This window comes from Uranotaenia lowii, chromosome 3 (genome assembly GCF_029784155.1).
Source record: "Uranotaenia lowii strain MFRU-FL chromosome 3, ASM2978415v1, whole genome shotgun sequence".
NCBI lineage: Eukaryota > Metazoa > Arthropoda > Insecta > Diptera > Culicidae > Uranotaenia > Uranotaenia lowii.
In genome coordinates this window covers 276,206,052-276,222,674 of record NC_073693.1, presented here as the reverse complement: position 1 = coordinate 276,222,674, position 16,623 = coordinate 276,206,052, and the positions used below count along the sequence as shown (strand labels likewise).

At 35.5% G+C, this 16,623-nt stretch overlaps 1 protein-coding gene across 1 annotated transcript in view; it reads right to left on the bottom strand.

Moving 5' to 3' along the window:
* LOC129756435 (neuropeptide SIFamide receptor-like) overlaps positions 1 to 16,623 on the bottom strand; it is a 328,841-nt gene that overhangs the window by 217,951 nt on the left and 94,267 nt on the right. The window contains exon 4 of the mRNA XM_055753311.1: positions 2,173 to 2,323. Within this exon, the coding sequence (XP_055609286.1) occupies positions 2,173 to 2,323 (151 nt within the window). The remainder of the gene's footprint in view (positions 1 to 2,172; positions 2,324 to 16,623) is intronic.

Here is a 16,623-nt window from a genome sequence, read left to right as displayed (position 1 = left end):
TTGAGTTTAACAGTATTTTTTTTAAAAAAATGTACAGTAGTCCCTTTACAAAAAACGGTAAACGTTTTGATATCTTTAAATATTCTCATAATATCAAGAATTTAGTCATGTGCCAAATGTGATAAAAATCGTTTGAGAATTGTTCGAGTTCTGATATATTTTAATATGAATATGTAAGAACCCACCGCCCAACCCCCCTCATTTTCCTACAAAAATATTTTTAAATACAATTATTGGTCCAAATACATCAAAACCTATCCATCACCATAATAAATCATTTTATTATGTCAAAATACGTTTGTGTGGGAAATTTGATGAAAATTACTAACAAATTGTATGGATTGTATCATATTTTATGTAAATTTTGTATAGGAATTCAAACTCTACCAAAATATATCTGGACAATACACTTTTGCTAAAGCAATTCAAAATCAACTATTTTGATACCTGATGAAGGTGTTAAACAACGCCGAAAACTTGGATCAAAATTAAAAGTTTTTGGATTCAATAAATTAAACTGAGTTGTGTTAATTTAAAAGTACCAAAACATTCAGTCAAAAATTTAAAATTCAACATTGAATGTTAAACTTTAATCAAAGGATATGGATGAATGCTCTCATCATTTAAACAACGAATAAAGTTAAGTGTTTAAATTTTGATTTTTTTTTTAAATCAGTACAAAGCAGTACATTAAAACTAAATTTAAAAAATCGGTGCAACTCAGTGCAGATCTGTACCGCACTACAAGAATGAGGACCAATCCTGTTAAATGAGTGCTTTTTGGCGTAAATTTTGTATTTTAGAGGTAGATAAAATTATTTCCATAAAGAGAAAAATGCTCGTTCAATGATTTTATAATTCACTCAGTATTTTTGTGTGATTTTTATGTTAACTAAATTACTAAAAGTAACTAATCGTATATAAATAACATAAACCAATACAAAAAAGCGATCGCTCGTTTTTAAACATTACACCATTTAGTCGTTTAATTTCAAAAAGACGTATTTTATAATGATATGAAACAGTTATTAACGATTCCTTCGACGAACCATCGGTCGTGGAAGCATTAAGAAGTTAATTCGAAGGCCAAGACTTGCTAGACCTTGCTACCGGATGGGGGAACCTAGCATACATATTTTCGTACATACATATGAAACGATTATTAAGGAAGTATTTTTTCCAAATACAAGTGATTAGAAAACTATTTTGGAGAAATTTAGAGAATTTTAAATAAAACAGTTCAGCCCCTAACATGGCAACCGTCACAAACATATTAAACAACTTTTTGAATGGGGTTAATCTGCATATGGCTAAAAAATTATTTTCTGTTTTTTTGTTCAGTTTTCGATCAATGCTTAAAAACTTTCTTACTAAGCAGCTAATTTGAAGAAGTGTCCATTAAAAAATTCTAGGAAAATTATGCCTGGTAGAATAAAACGAAAACAACAAAATATGAAAAATATGGAAATTTATTCACGTTTTATTTTTAAAATGTGACAATAACACCCAATAAGGATGCTCTCTCTTTTCACTGCTATTCCATTAAATCGAATCCCCTGATTGGCGTTTACCAAATGGCAATCGTAGAATAAAACAGAGTATCGAAATAAAGATGAAAAAAAAAAAACGAAAGCATAACGATGGCATTTGTAGAATGGATTTTCGCCTCTATTTTTAGCGATCGTTGGCTAAAGGCGAGGCGGCCGATGAAAAGCCTGTCTGACTGCCATTGGCGAATGTTTCTATTTCCGCGCATAAATTCCCACAACCGGAAGCCGAGGTTTTTTTTTCTTGCAATCGACTCACTCGAAAGCCTCCTGGGGATAGTAGGTAGTCGAATTCAGAGAAAGAGGCCCAACAAGTGGTTCCAATCAGGCAGTGAAAGTATTCAATGCGGCAGCTGGCAGTTGTTGTTCCGGTTAAATTTGATTCCACTTGAGATGCTGTGTGCCGATTCATTTGGAAGTTGTTAACAGATTTCTTTCACTATGTGTCTCTTTCAGCCTTTTGATACTTTTAACAATTTAAGAAGTGATGGAAATCAATTCATATTCATTAAGAATTTCGGAAACTCTTTCATATTGCTGTTTATGTCTTCTTAGGCTTTTTCTCGGGATGCCAAACTTAAAATTATCTAGACAATATTATGTTGAAAAATCTGTAAAAACTTACCTAGAAGTAGTAGAAACAGATCCGATACGGCCAAACTGAACAGATAATAGTTGGTGGCTGTATGCATAGAAGGATGCCGGATGATGACAACACACACGATTAGATTTCCGATGACTCCGGTAACAAGGATTCCCACAAACAGAATCGTGACCTGGATGGGAGAAAAACAATGAAACAGATATGGAATGATTAAGAAGATAATTTTATTTGAAAGCTGGTTTTCTGAAAAAAAAAAAAATCGTAAAAAATTCAGAGAGACACTGAAAAGGTTAAATTAAACTAAACTGAAACTGAACTGAGTCTGAATCTGTTTGAAATTTGGACAATTTTTTTTTCAGTAAATTGCGTTGAAGCCACTTAAATTAAATTACTTTCGACGGGGACTTATTGATTGATTGGTATGGAAATCAAACCGTTGTCATTTCTTTCCTTTTTTGACGTAGAATTACGTCTTACGGCAACACTATAGGGGGGCAAATTGAAATTCGCGAACCGATCTCGCGTCACGCGCGTCACGAAAAACGCCTCTTTCAAAGACATCTCTCTTAAAAGACATACCAAGCCTGCTCAACGTTGATTGGCTATTCGAAAATGGAAAAAAATTAGACGCCCCGCCCCTTCATGAGTTTTGTTATTTCCAGCCTACGAAAGGTATAAAACAAGGGGTCAACTGACGGTTTGGTTCATTGTATCAGAGAAATTGAAACTAGTGAAACGGGCAGTAGCAGAGCTGACCAACAGCGGCGGAAGCAAGTTGTGTTGTGACAGCTCAGAACCTCACTAGCCCACCTCACTAACCCATCACACACACACACACACACACACACACACACACACTCACACACACACACACACACACACACACACACACACACACACACACACACACACACACACACACACACACACACACACATACACACACACACACACACACACACACACACACCCACACACACACACACACACACACACACACACACACACACACACACACACACACACACACACACACACACACACACACACACACACACACACACACACACACACACACACACACACACACACACACACACACACACACACACACACACACACACACACACACACACACACACACACACACACACACACACACACACACACACACACACACACACACACACACACACACACACACACACACACACACACACACACACACACACACACACACACACACACACACACACACACACACACACACACACACACACACACACACACACACACACACACACACACACATAGCCGCAACCCCCTTACCACCTTCACCCACCACACTCCGCATCCCCACCCTTCGCTTAACACCCACCATCGCACACCACCCGCACGTAACACACCACCCGCCCATCAAATACCACCACCACCCACCCATCGCACACCACCCACCCATCACACATCACCAACCCATCACACACCACCCACCCATCACGCACCACCACCCACCCATCACACACCACCACCACCCGCCTATCACACACCACCCACCCATCACACACCACCCACCCATCACACACCACCCACCCATCACACACCACCCACCCATCACACACCACCCACCCATCACACACCACCCACCCATCACACACCACCCACACATCACACACCACCCACCCATCACACACCACCCACCCATCACACACCACCCACCCATCACACACCACCCACCCATCACACACCACCCACCCATCACACACCACCCACCCATCACGCACCACCAACACAACGCACTCGTCATCCACCTATTTTAAAAGAAAAGTCAAGCGCAACTCTCTTTAAGATTTTGGCCCTGAAAAGGGCCTTTTTTTGGTATTTGTAGATCTGAACACATGGTCAATCTAACGCTTCCTCGGGAATCTCGTGTTTAAGCAACAGTTTAAGCTAGTGATTGCTATGTGATCTTAAGGGAAATGAAAACATGATACTGATTCCAATCCAACGAGACGCATGAGACTAAAAACAGTTTGAGAGCTTTTGCCCTGAGTCAAGCGTTTAGATCAAAGCAGTCATTGTAGGCTTTTCTCGCAAGCGTTTGATACAAAGCTCATGTGTTTATCACATTATTTGCATAACTGCCGGGCGCATAATTTCGACGACATCGGCCTTGTTTCTGCTTATACTTATATTTAATTCGCCTTTTGTTATGCAGTTGAAAAAGCTGCATACTATCTTTATGGGTCGATTTAGACCATTAATAGTTATTAAAACGACAATTTATGGAAGAATGATTTTTTTCGAAGTTAAGTTCCTTTAAAAAATTCGACACACTTTATTCTAGAATGCTTATTTGAAACGAAAAACACATTGACTCGGGATAGGCTGTAGTAATTCTACGTGAACTTCTCGGTCGTTTCATATATACAACCACTGTAACTTTTTTTTATCAATCAAATCAGATACAAAACAAGTGCTTTGCATCAGGTGTCACTTTCTTCACTACTAATACCTCTATTTGAATTCCCATTTGTCCGCCATTCCATATGCGCGAAAAGGAAGAAGTTTTGACAGCGTACCCTTCATCTCAAAACATTTGATTTATATTGAATGTTCTGTCTTGTGTTGTATGTGTGCCTTTTCTTCCGATTCGATATGCTCGAACTATAATGACACAAATTGAATAGCGTCATTCGTCATCGAAGCGGTGGCACATCTGTGCTCATTTGTTTCGTTTGACTGATGGATGATGATTTGTTTTAAATGGTGATGGGGACGCAAAATTCGACAACCCTTTCCATCAGATCAAATAAAGAACAGTCATGGGAGAATATATACTTTTATTCGAGAACAATTTAAATGTCGTATAAAGGCGATCCAGAGAGGACTTTCATGTAAAAATCATACCAAATTTTGCTCTCATGTAGTGAAAGTGAAACCCTTTAAATAAAAAAAATCGCCTTTTTTACGCGGGAGGGGTATATGGAAACAGGCAATTATGTATAAAGGGTGATACGGTCAAAATTTGGTCAATATCAACTTGACGTATTTCTTTCAATTTTGCATTTAAAAAACCTGAACACCCCTCATTTTGAAGGTGTGTGTGTAGAATGTTGCTCCTATCTTGATTTTGGAATTCACTCTTCAGTTGTCAAAATGCCGTCCAGGAAAGAAGAGCAGCGTATCGAAATTTTGCTCGCGCATCGCAAAAATCCGAGCTACTCGCACGCAAAGCTGGCAAAATCGCTAAAAGTTGCCAAATCAACCGTTACAAATGTAATTAAAGTGTTTGGGGAACGTTTGTCGACAGCCAGGAAGTTTGGATCGGGGGGAAATCGAAAACCGGAAGCCGCTGAAACGACAAAGAGAGTTGCCGGTAGTTTTAAGCGAAACCCTAACCTAACCTAACCTCTCTCCGAGATGCCGCAAATAAGCTGGGTGTATCGTCTACAACCGTGCATCGAGCAAAAAAACGAGCCGGACTATCGACTTACAAGAAGGTAGTGACTCCAAATCGCGATGATAAACAAAATACGACGGCCAAAGCGCGATCCCGGAGGCTGTACACGACGATGCTGACGAAGTTTGACTGCGTGATAATGGACGACGAAACCTACGTCAAAGCCGACTACAAGCAGCTTCCGGAACAGGAGTTTTATACGGCAAAAGGAAGGGGAAAGGTACCAGATATTTTCAAGCTCATGAAACTGTCAAAATTCACGAAGAAATACCTGTGGTTTGAAAAGCAGCATTTTCATAGCTTCCGGGACTGTCAACCAAGAAATTTACGTGAAAGAGTGTTTGAATAAACGTCTGCTGCCTTTCCTGAAGAAATACGGTTGTTCCGTACTGTTTTGGCCGGATTTGGCATCTAGCCATTACGGTAAAAAGGCTATGGAGTGGTACGCCGCCGACAACGTGCAGGTGGATCCCAAGGACAAGAACCCTCCCAACACGCCAGAGCTCCGCCCAATTGAGAAATACTGGGCTATTGTCAAGCGGAACCTAAAGAAGACCAAAAAAAAAAACTGCTAAGGACGAGCAGCAGCTCAAGGCAAACTGGCTTTCTGCGGCGAAGAAGGTGGACAAGGTGGCTGTACAAAATCTGATGGCAGGGGTTAAGCGTAAGGCCCGGCAATTCGGATTTGGAAAAGCGGAAGCCTAACTGAATATTTTTCCTGATTTTTATACTAATTAAACCTGAAAAAGAAATTTAATTTGATTTTTTAAATAAACGATTTCACCGATTTACACGCGTTGTCCCTTGACCAAATTTTGACCGTATCACCCTTTAAGAGAGCGAATCAACAACTTCAAATCGCTTGTTATTTTTGGTGACTCTTTATAAATGGATAGTTACACATTATACAGATCCTTATGCTAGAGAATTATTTTGGGAACGTTCAATTTTAACCTCCGAATAAATTTGATAGTCGATATTGACAACGACTATCAAATTTATAATGTACTAGCTGATTTTACCCAGCCTTGTTCGGGTCCTCATAAAATATAAATCAAAAGGAGTCGCACGCCTTTTCGAAATTTTAGAAGCTTCGTATTCAAAACTATAACAATTTTGGCCCATGTTTGCTTTGTAAATATTGTTAGTCTTTTTGAAAATTTGATTGGAATTATTTACTGTGTTTATCGATTTCATATTACTGTTAATCTTTTAGTTATGATGTTATGTTGTTAACAGAAATTAAAAAAATCCATGTATTTTCTATCCCTAATTGATAAAAAAAGATCTTTTCGCATGTGTTATTTGAATAAAATCCAGTAATATATACGAACTACCCCTTTTAAAAAAATATCTCACTTTTAAAGATGGATGATCTCCCGTAGAATGTTTTTTCTTACATTTTTCTTACATCGAATTTCAAGCTGATCGGTCGGATCGGATCGGTGTGGATTTGTACAAGGTGTTGGTTGGACTAAATAAAATATGTACAAACATATACAGCGAGCGAAATAAGAATAGTACCTCTATGGGTTTTTTTTGTCAAAATTTTAATGATTGAAAATCATCAATATCTTCTTCTACAATTTGTTATAAATTTTTTTAACGAACAAACCAAATATAAGTTTATTTTTACTGGATGAAGCAATTGGCGTTGACGATCAAAATATGAGAAAAGTGCGAAATATGAATAGAACCGCTTATGTTTTTCTAGAATAATCAAAATTACTCCTTAAATTTTACAATTTGAAAGTGAACAACAATGCTTTTCCGAACAATTTGAAAACATAAATGTATTTTTAGGCGTTTTCTAGTATTTCAAAGGTTTGAAAAAAAGTTTTTAAAAGATTTTACTCTAGCACTAAGGAACTAGACATTTGAGAATGATACTTTATCAAACTGCTTAGTTTCTTTATAAATATGACGTGAAAATGTGTAACAAATATTCTTGGTCAATTTTGAATCAGAAAAAACAGGTTGAAGTTAAAAAAAAGATTTTTTTCTCCAGTTCACCATATTTTTCCAGTTTCAAATCGTAGATGGCAGCATTATCTTTCAGTTAACAGCAATTTAGGTCTCAATTTTGGTTTTTCGGGTTTATTCAGGCCCATATTCATTAGTTTTTAGTGACCTTGATGCAATTCTATTTAGGCCGGAACAAATATCAATTTCTTCTTTTGTCAACCCCCTACCCCCCTTAGAAATTTGCAAAAAAAAACCGAAGGCGGGGTGTAAAAAAAGTTTTAAGTATTTCATGGAAATTTTAAAAAATTTATCAATATTCGAAAAATTACAAGAGCAAAAATCTAATTTGGAGAATGTTATCACCTTTTGTATTCCTGGTTTTATTGATTTTTTCGATAAAAAATTACTAGATTCATAGGTTTTGTTCAATGATGTATTCTGTAAATTTTGTTGCATATTTATTCCAATTTGTTAGTTTTTTGCATTATTTTTTATTATCTCCCCCCCCCCCCCCCCCCCCCTCGCGATGTTCCGACCACGAGTGACAAAAGAAGGATTTGAAATTTGTTCCAGCCTTATTTGATTTGTGATCTTAGAATGTCAAAGGCGGTTACCATGTATTTCTTGACCAAAACCATCCAGCACACCTCGATTAACACTAGAAGGACCGGCAAATTGAATATACCTATTCGGACCGTGACCAGTCAAAATGACTGGTAAAGGGGAAATTTTTTCTATCAAAATATTTTTAAATTTTTTCTTTTGAAATTATTTTATTATTAATTCGATAGCATTTTTGTTATAAAATTGAAATATTTTTTCACCATGGGTGCCCGGAATCACCTCAGTTTAGCATAGTTGACGAATGCTTGTATGCCATAAAATGAATATGTTAAATAATTATCAAAAAATTGAAACACATTATCAATCTAATAATAAAAGCATGTTATATGGCTATGGTTATTGACCATGGGTGCACGGTTTCACTTCAGTTTTGATTTGATAGATGTTTTATAGTATCCATCGCTCTGAAGTTTTTCAACCCGATGGCTATAAATTATACCTGATATTGTAGGTTTTGAAACATATTTTATATATAGGTAGAGCAATGGGTGCACGGATTCACCGCCATTTATCCAAAATCAATTTTTTTGCATGTTAAAGGTAAAGAATAAAGACTTTTAAAGATTCAAATGAAAAATTTTATTATATACATGGTTATTCACTATGGGTGCACAGATTCACCGCGTTTTAATCAAATATTGGACTTTTTGCAATTTTTAAAAAAGCATTATTCCAAATCTTAACTAAACCAAAGTCGAAATCATGTCTTTCATGTTGAGACATAATTATTTAAATAACGATTTTTATTTTAAGCTCCGTTTTTTCATTCCTGGAAAAGAAATAATTCAATTATATCTTGAAATAATAAATTTATTTATTTATTACTAGCTGACCCGGTGTGCTTTGCTACACCTTCCAAAATCAAATGATATTTTCAAAAACTCTTCAAATTTTTATTGTTTTATTGGCATTATAACATAATTCATAAGCAACCGCTATAAATGGGTTTATGCTAAAAACTGATAAGAGAGCCTCCCCTCTCCTTTCCTTCACCCCCTGCTGAATGGAGGTCGTGGTCTTTAATAATCATACCCATTTTTTCGTGTCCAAAAATCCTCTTATATATCAATTATAACTTAATTGGTTTATAAGTTTTTAAGCTTCACAACATAATTTAAAAGGAGCCCCCTTCTTTCTTCCCCTCTCTACACTGTAAAGCGTAAGGGTCTATAACATTTGTAGAAACATATCTCGTAACCAAGTACCTTTCCAAGCCATATTTATTTCCATTTGTTGGTTTTGTTTGCATAAATTGAGAACTTAGGCCAACAAAAGTGTATTGGGCTCAACTCCCTCCTCCTATGTACCTACTCACTGAAAGGAGGATGGTGTGTCAGATATTCATAGAATCATAGCAAAATGATTTTCCATGTTAAGTTTTGTCCATTTCTCGAATTCAATAAAAAAAAATTTAAATGTAAGCCTTCTCTTCCCTTCCTATATTCCCAATTCTATCATCCTACTGCAAGAAAGGAATTGCTTCACAAAGAAAAAGTATTTCACGTACTCAAATTCTTTTCGATGCCAAATTTAGTTTGATTTGCTCAATTAATTCTCGAATTATGCAAAAAAATTGTATGGAAGCCCCTCTCATATCTTTCCGCTGAAAAAAAAATGGGGCTTAAATTTATAATAGAAACATTCCTCGTACCCAAAAACCCTCACATGTCAAATATGGTTCAATTTGCTCGATCAACTCTCCAGTTATACTGAAAACTGTAATAGAGACCTCTCCTCCCCCTTTTCATCCACATCTTTGAAGGAGTGAGGGATTCCAAATATTCATAGAAGCATTTCTCGTACTCAAATTTCGTTCCATGCCAAATTTGGTTCCATTTGCTGTTGTAGTTCTTGAGTTATGCACTAAAAATTGTATGAAACTCCCCTCCTTCTTTCCTTTCTCCCCGCTGGAAGAAGGAAGGGGTCTCAAATAATCATAAGAACATGTCACGTTCCCAAATACCCGCCCATGCCAAATTTGGTTCCATTTGCTTAATTAGTTTTGAGTTATGTAAAAAATTATAAAAGAGGCCCCTTCCTCCCTTTATATCTCCCTACTGGAAAGAAGGAGGAGTCTCAAATAATCATAGAAATATTTTTCGTATCCAAATACCCTCCCATGCCAAATTTGGTTCCATTTGCTTTAATAGTTTTTGAGTTATGTAAAAAAATATGAAAGAGGACCCTCCCCCTTTATACTGGAAAGAGGGAGGGGTCTCAAATAATCATTGAAATATTTTTCGTATCCAAATACCTTCCCGTGCCAAATTTGGTTCCAATATCTTGATTAGTTTTCGAGTTATATGGAAAATTGTAAGATAGCTCCCCTCCCCCCTTCCTATCACTCCACTGAGAGGAGGGAGGGGTACCTTATATTCATAGAAATATTCCTCGTTCCCAAATGCCACCCCATGCCAAATTTGATACCATTTACTTGATGGGTTCTCGAGTTATGCAAAAAATTGTCTTTTGTTTGGGAGGCCCCTCCCCCCCTTCATGAGAGAGGGAGGGTTCTCAAACCATAATAGGAACCTTCCCCGGCCTTCAATACCCCCACCTGCCAAGTTTCACGCAAATCGGTTCAGTAGTTTCCGAGTCTATAGGGAACAGACAGACAGACAGACAGACAGACAGACAGACAGAAATTCATTTTTATATATATAGATTAAAAAACAGGCCATCGTATATGATCTGATCAACATACAAGAAATTGGAAAACGGTTATCATGGATCGAGTGAATTTTAGGAATTATATGCATCAAGTTATGTCGTGCGACGGAAAACAGTGGAAATAAAAATAATGAATCAACATGGTCAAATGTACACATTGATTTGTTTTTCCTTAAAAGTTTTTCGATTGACTAATGTTACATTTCACATGCCTATCATATCTAACTCAAAAATATTTTGTGTTCTGAAGCAAGTTGAAAACTATTTATTTCTATATAATTAACAACGGCGAATTTACAGCCATTCCGTGCACCCATGTTGAAAAATCTTAGCGCCAATGTGGTCTATCAGATAGACTGGCGTGAGTCTAATCTAGGTATGCCAGGTGTACTGAGTTCGATTCCCGGTATCGGTAAGAAAACTCTAGGGTTCAAACCTCGTAAGTTGCCGACAGGTAAGATGTGTTTCCTCTTATAATAAGAATGTTCAATCAGTTGCCAGCTTTATACACGGGTTCCGGAATACCTGTAAGGGAACTTGAATTGGAAATTTGTCGAACCTAATAATCTAAGAATGCATGTGAATACATACTTGGGCAGAGACTGCGGTGAATCCGTGCACCCATGGTGGATAACCAACGTATGAAGAATAATCAAATATAAACAAAAATCATTTAAATTGTTCAGTTTCATAGACATAAGGTCTTCAAATTTGAATAAATAAGTACACTATTCATAACTAGTTCAGTATAAAACATATTTATCACCTAAAATTACTCGATTACTCGAATGGCCATGTATTAAAACTAACATAACTTTTACAAATCTTGATGAAATTTCGCCAAATTTTGACAGAAAGTTCGATTATAGTTGAGCAACAAAACAGACCAAAAAAATTGGGAGTCAAGTGCTTGAAGCGCCACACAGCGGTCGATCCGAGAACTTTTCCTACAAATTTCCATGACTTCGCATCGAAAATCAATAATTTCATAGCGAATGACACACTCCTGCCCACCATAAATCAACTAAGGCTCTTTGTCTTGAATGTAGATTGCAAATAAAACCAAAAGCAAGCGAAAAAAATTTATCTTGTTTGAGTTATAGGTTTGTAAATTTTACCAGTCATTTTGACTGGTCACGGTCCGAGTGTCCATGGCGAAATTTTTCTCGCTTATTAAAAGAGCTAGAAAAATAAAAAATACACAGTTTTGTAGAGATTCAAAATTCATGAAAAGTCGTATTTTTTGCGAATTTTTAGAGCGTAGTGTTTAAAAGATATTCAACAAACAAAGTGTCCCACCAGTCATTTTGACTGGTGCGGTCTTTCTAGTGTTAATGAAAAAACGCATTTGAGAGTTGTAAAAATATTCCAGACTTTGAAACGAATTGACTCATGGTCATGTTGTGTTATTCAAATAAAAATGACGTTATTTGGCTATACTAATATGAAAAATGGCTTGTGATATAACACAGTTGTAAGTCAGTTGCTTTCTGAGCCGATGTCCGTGAGTTTGAGCCCAAAAGTAAACATCGATCACATTTGTATCGGACGAGTTTTTCAATAACTTTTCGCCAACTGCAACGTTGATTTAATGTCACGAATGGCATAAAGACGGTAAAACGACTATAATCGAAACAAAAAAAGATATCAAGCGATTTTTTTCTATTGAAATTTCGAAATTTTTCATGGTTTTACACGTTTCATAATTATGATTTTCCAAGTTTCTATAACATTAGTTTATAATATGAAAACGTGGCTTATCACAAATATTAACAGTTTTGGAAAAACGAGATCAACAACCCTATTTTGAAATTATAATAATTTTAAACTTCTTTCGAGTCACATCACAAAAGTCAAAATTTTGGCTTATTCCTTACTAGAATGCTAGTAGCTGAAAATAATCTAAAATGTATCACGTGAAGAAAGGACTACTTCCAAAAATCGCGTTGGCCTATCGTTATAATAAAACTACATAATTTGCTAATTTGCTACAAATTTGTTTCCTTTTCGATATGAAATATCATAATCTTAAAAACTATGCAGGATACAAGTCTTTGAGTAAAATTTTTTTTTCTCCAAAGATGTGAAAATATTCTCCTGTATAACGGAAAAATTGAGCCTGGATGATTTCCAGCCAAATTTCGTTCAAATCAATTCATTTACATGTCTGTGAATAAACTTCTGAAAACTTTCGAAAATTCTGATGAAAAATATTCCTATGTTTTTAAAGGAGCTTTGTTATTATTACATTTCGTTGAACCCAAAAATTTCTTACATTCTTAATAGAATTTTTTTTATTTGTAGGAAAATTTCGAAAGAATGAAATCTTTTATGGTTCTTGCTGAAATTTCCAGTTTTTCTGGTTTGCTGGTGAAGAAATGACACTCCAAACTTTTTTCCGAAATTCTAGGTTTTCCCGATTTGCTAGGAACCCTTCATAAACAAACCAAGTTTATAAAATGCTGGATCCAAATTTGTTTTATGAGGACCTTCCAGACCAAAATGATGATAATTTTTCTTTAACTGGGTATCACATCACATTTTGAGGTGTTCCATTTGTAATAATTTTGGCAATAAGCTTACGTTTACGGAATATTGTGTTCTAAATGCATAGAAAATCAAACGATGCTTTCCAATATCTTGAAATCTGTGTCAAATTTCAATATCATGTCCAAACCTCAGCGTATTTTGGCATTTTGATGATGTTTGGCTTTCAATTCAAGCTTTTGAATAAATTTATACGTTGAAAAGTTCGCATGATTTTTCAAGTCCAATGAATCGACTTCCAACTGCCTCCAAAGCTACGAAATTATTTTATTCAAATTCTTAAGGGCGAATTCGGAAATAATGTTTTGTAACTTTTAAGAAGTTTGCAAATATTATGATCTTGCTCCCTGTTATAAGTATAATTCTATTTTCATAACATTGAAACTTATCAAAGCTCCGCGGGCCACAAATTGACGTTCGCGGGCTAAATGTGGCCCGCGGGCCACGGTTTGGCCACCCATGATCTAAAGGGTGTCTACGATGTAACTGCCAAACTATGAAACTGCTCTAACTTTTTAACCGTTGGGTAGAATATAATGAAAATTCGGGTGGATTCAGTTCATAGTGCATTGTTTACATCCTGCAAGCTTCCTGCAAGTCGCAAAACGTTGGAAATATCCTTCCAAAAACACAATACATGCTTGAAATTCTATAAAAAGTTAACAATTTCAATGATTGCGGGGTAAATGCAACTGTGCATTTTTGATTAATGTTATTGATTTGTCAGTTTTTTTTAAAAACCGGTTTGAGCTAATATTTAATGATGATTATTAATCTATAGTATGAAATTCAAGAAATGCTTCGAGGACCGCACGTTGATCATCCCTGCTCTAGAGTAAGAATTGCTGAATTTTCCCGATTTTTTTGGCTGAACAAATTAGCACAAATTTTAGCAATAGGTGATAATATCTGGGCATTTGATTCCGATTTTTTCAACATGAAATCCGGTCAATTTTAGCAGAATCCAGTGAAATTCGATAAATAAAAAAATCTATGATACAGTGGCTATAATTCTTTTTTTTTATCGAAACACGTCAGCAGCAGCGTTCAAATTTTATTTAAAAATAGCAAAAATAAAGGAAAAAACAATTTGGATAAAACAAGCACAGAAAAATTGAGCCTTATTTAGACCTTAGTATGCTTTGTATATATGTTCCTGGCATATATGTAACCCGTGCATGTTCGAATAAATCCGCCCAGACAACCAGAAGTCGTATATTATTTTACAGATTATATCGTATGAAAGTTATTTGAACTCATTTTCGTATATCTGCACCTACAATGTGCGTCCCATGCATATTCTTTATCGTATTTAAATACATAGCATGTTTTTATTACGACAAAATAAACCAAATCAAGAATATGTGTGCTAATGTACCTATATGGCCTCCAAAAAGATAAGTATATACTGGTTTTGCTGCATTATATACGAATTGTTTACACGTATATTTGCACGTATATTTGTGTTGCAAATTTGATATATCCACCAAATGGCTGTCTGGGCGGGGAATCTGGAATGCATTCCCTACAATTTATTAATGATACACCACTTTTTCTCTGGTGTATTGAATAAAGAAAATATTTCAGTAGTTTCCAGCGAATCAAGAATTATGTTCTGATAAAGAAGCATTTTCTCCTTGTTTAGAAAATTGTTACAGCTTTTTTGAGGGGGAAATTAACTTTTTCTCAGATTGTCTAAATTAAAAAAAAATACAGAAATTATCAGTTTTTGAAAGAAAATTTTCAATAACTAGGAAAAGTGAAGAAAGTGACGAAAATATTGAAAATCCTTTTAAATTGTTAGTTTCGTCGGGCTTGTTGGGATTAAAACTAAAAAAACCAGACAATCAGACAATCTGGAATGCTCACTTTGAAAGCACAAATATTAGTATGAATAGTGCAAAACTAATGGTAGTTTTATTTTCAAAATACCAATAATGCCGTTCATCTCTAGTTATAAGCTTTTTTTGTGAAGAAGACTTGCGACTTACAGCAAAACTATTTGAATACACGTTGAAGTAACCAGGGAAATTTTGAAGCAAAAAAGATGACACTTCGAGAAACTTTCGATCGATTAACTGAATTGTTGAGAAAATCGCATAGTTGTGGAACGATTGTATGTATTTAGAAATTAAACTTTGTCGATTAGTCTTTGGGGCCTAGATGATTTCAGTGATAGGTAGTAGGAATCCTCTGACACAACGTTAAAATTGATAGAAAATTTTCAAATAAGTTCTAACAATAATTTAGTTCCTTTGCGTAATCTGTTATGAATGGAATAAAGTCAACTTCAGAAGGAATAAATTTTGAATGCGAAATTAAGAAATCTCACGATTTAGAATAAGGGCACCAAAAAAATATAAATTGGTTTGATATTGATATATTTGAGTTAAATTGAATTGGATAATTTAAGTACGATCGATTTGAGCATTTTTTTCATGAATCAATTGTCATGATTTATGGTTGCTCTTTCGAAAAGACTAAAAACTTCAAAAAAGTTTGTTTATCAGTGTGATAAATAAATATTTCAGCTCGTCTTTAAGATGTAGAAGTTGGTAGATGATTTACAATCGGTACTTTTTTAATTTTACTTCTAGCAAATCAAATTAGTAGGTTTGCGCATTGCAAGGTTATCATTTCTTCTCATAGGCAATATTGGGATGCTTTTTACTGAAAACTTTTCAAATAAGGAAACATATTAAGGCTTTCCTGTGACTTTTTTTTTAAAGAGAGGGTCAAAAGTTTTCCAAATTAAGAAGCCTACAAAAGTCTCAGCTAAATGACAAACAAAAAGTTGAATTTATTTGTACATGCCTTTTTTCAAATGCCAGGAGAAGATAACTAAGAAAAGGTTAAAAAAAACCTCCAAAACATAAACATCGCAGAAACTTGAGCGGTTATAATTCTACACAATCTGGATGGAACACACAAAAGTTCCTAATTGAATCATAACTTTCTGGCGCGTCGCTACCGGAAACGCCAAACGCCATCTCCAGGGGCCTATCATAGCCGAGCCTATCATCACCATAGAATCATAGCCGAGAAAAAAAAATCTGACCGTTTCTATTTTCTTCAAATAAAAAAACCGATCCTTTTGTCCATCCAAGACTCAGGACAAAAACATTGACAAACGAAAAGAGAAAAAAATATGGCGTTTGTGTGGTTTGAAAAGAAATTAAACAATTCTTGTCCCCTATTTTCGGGGT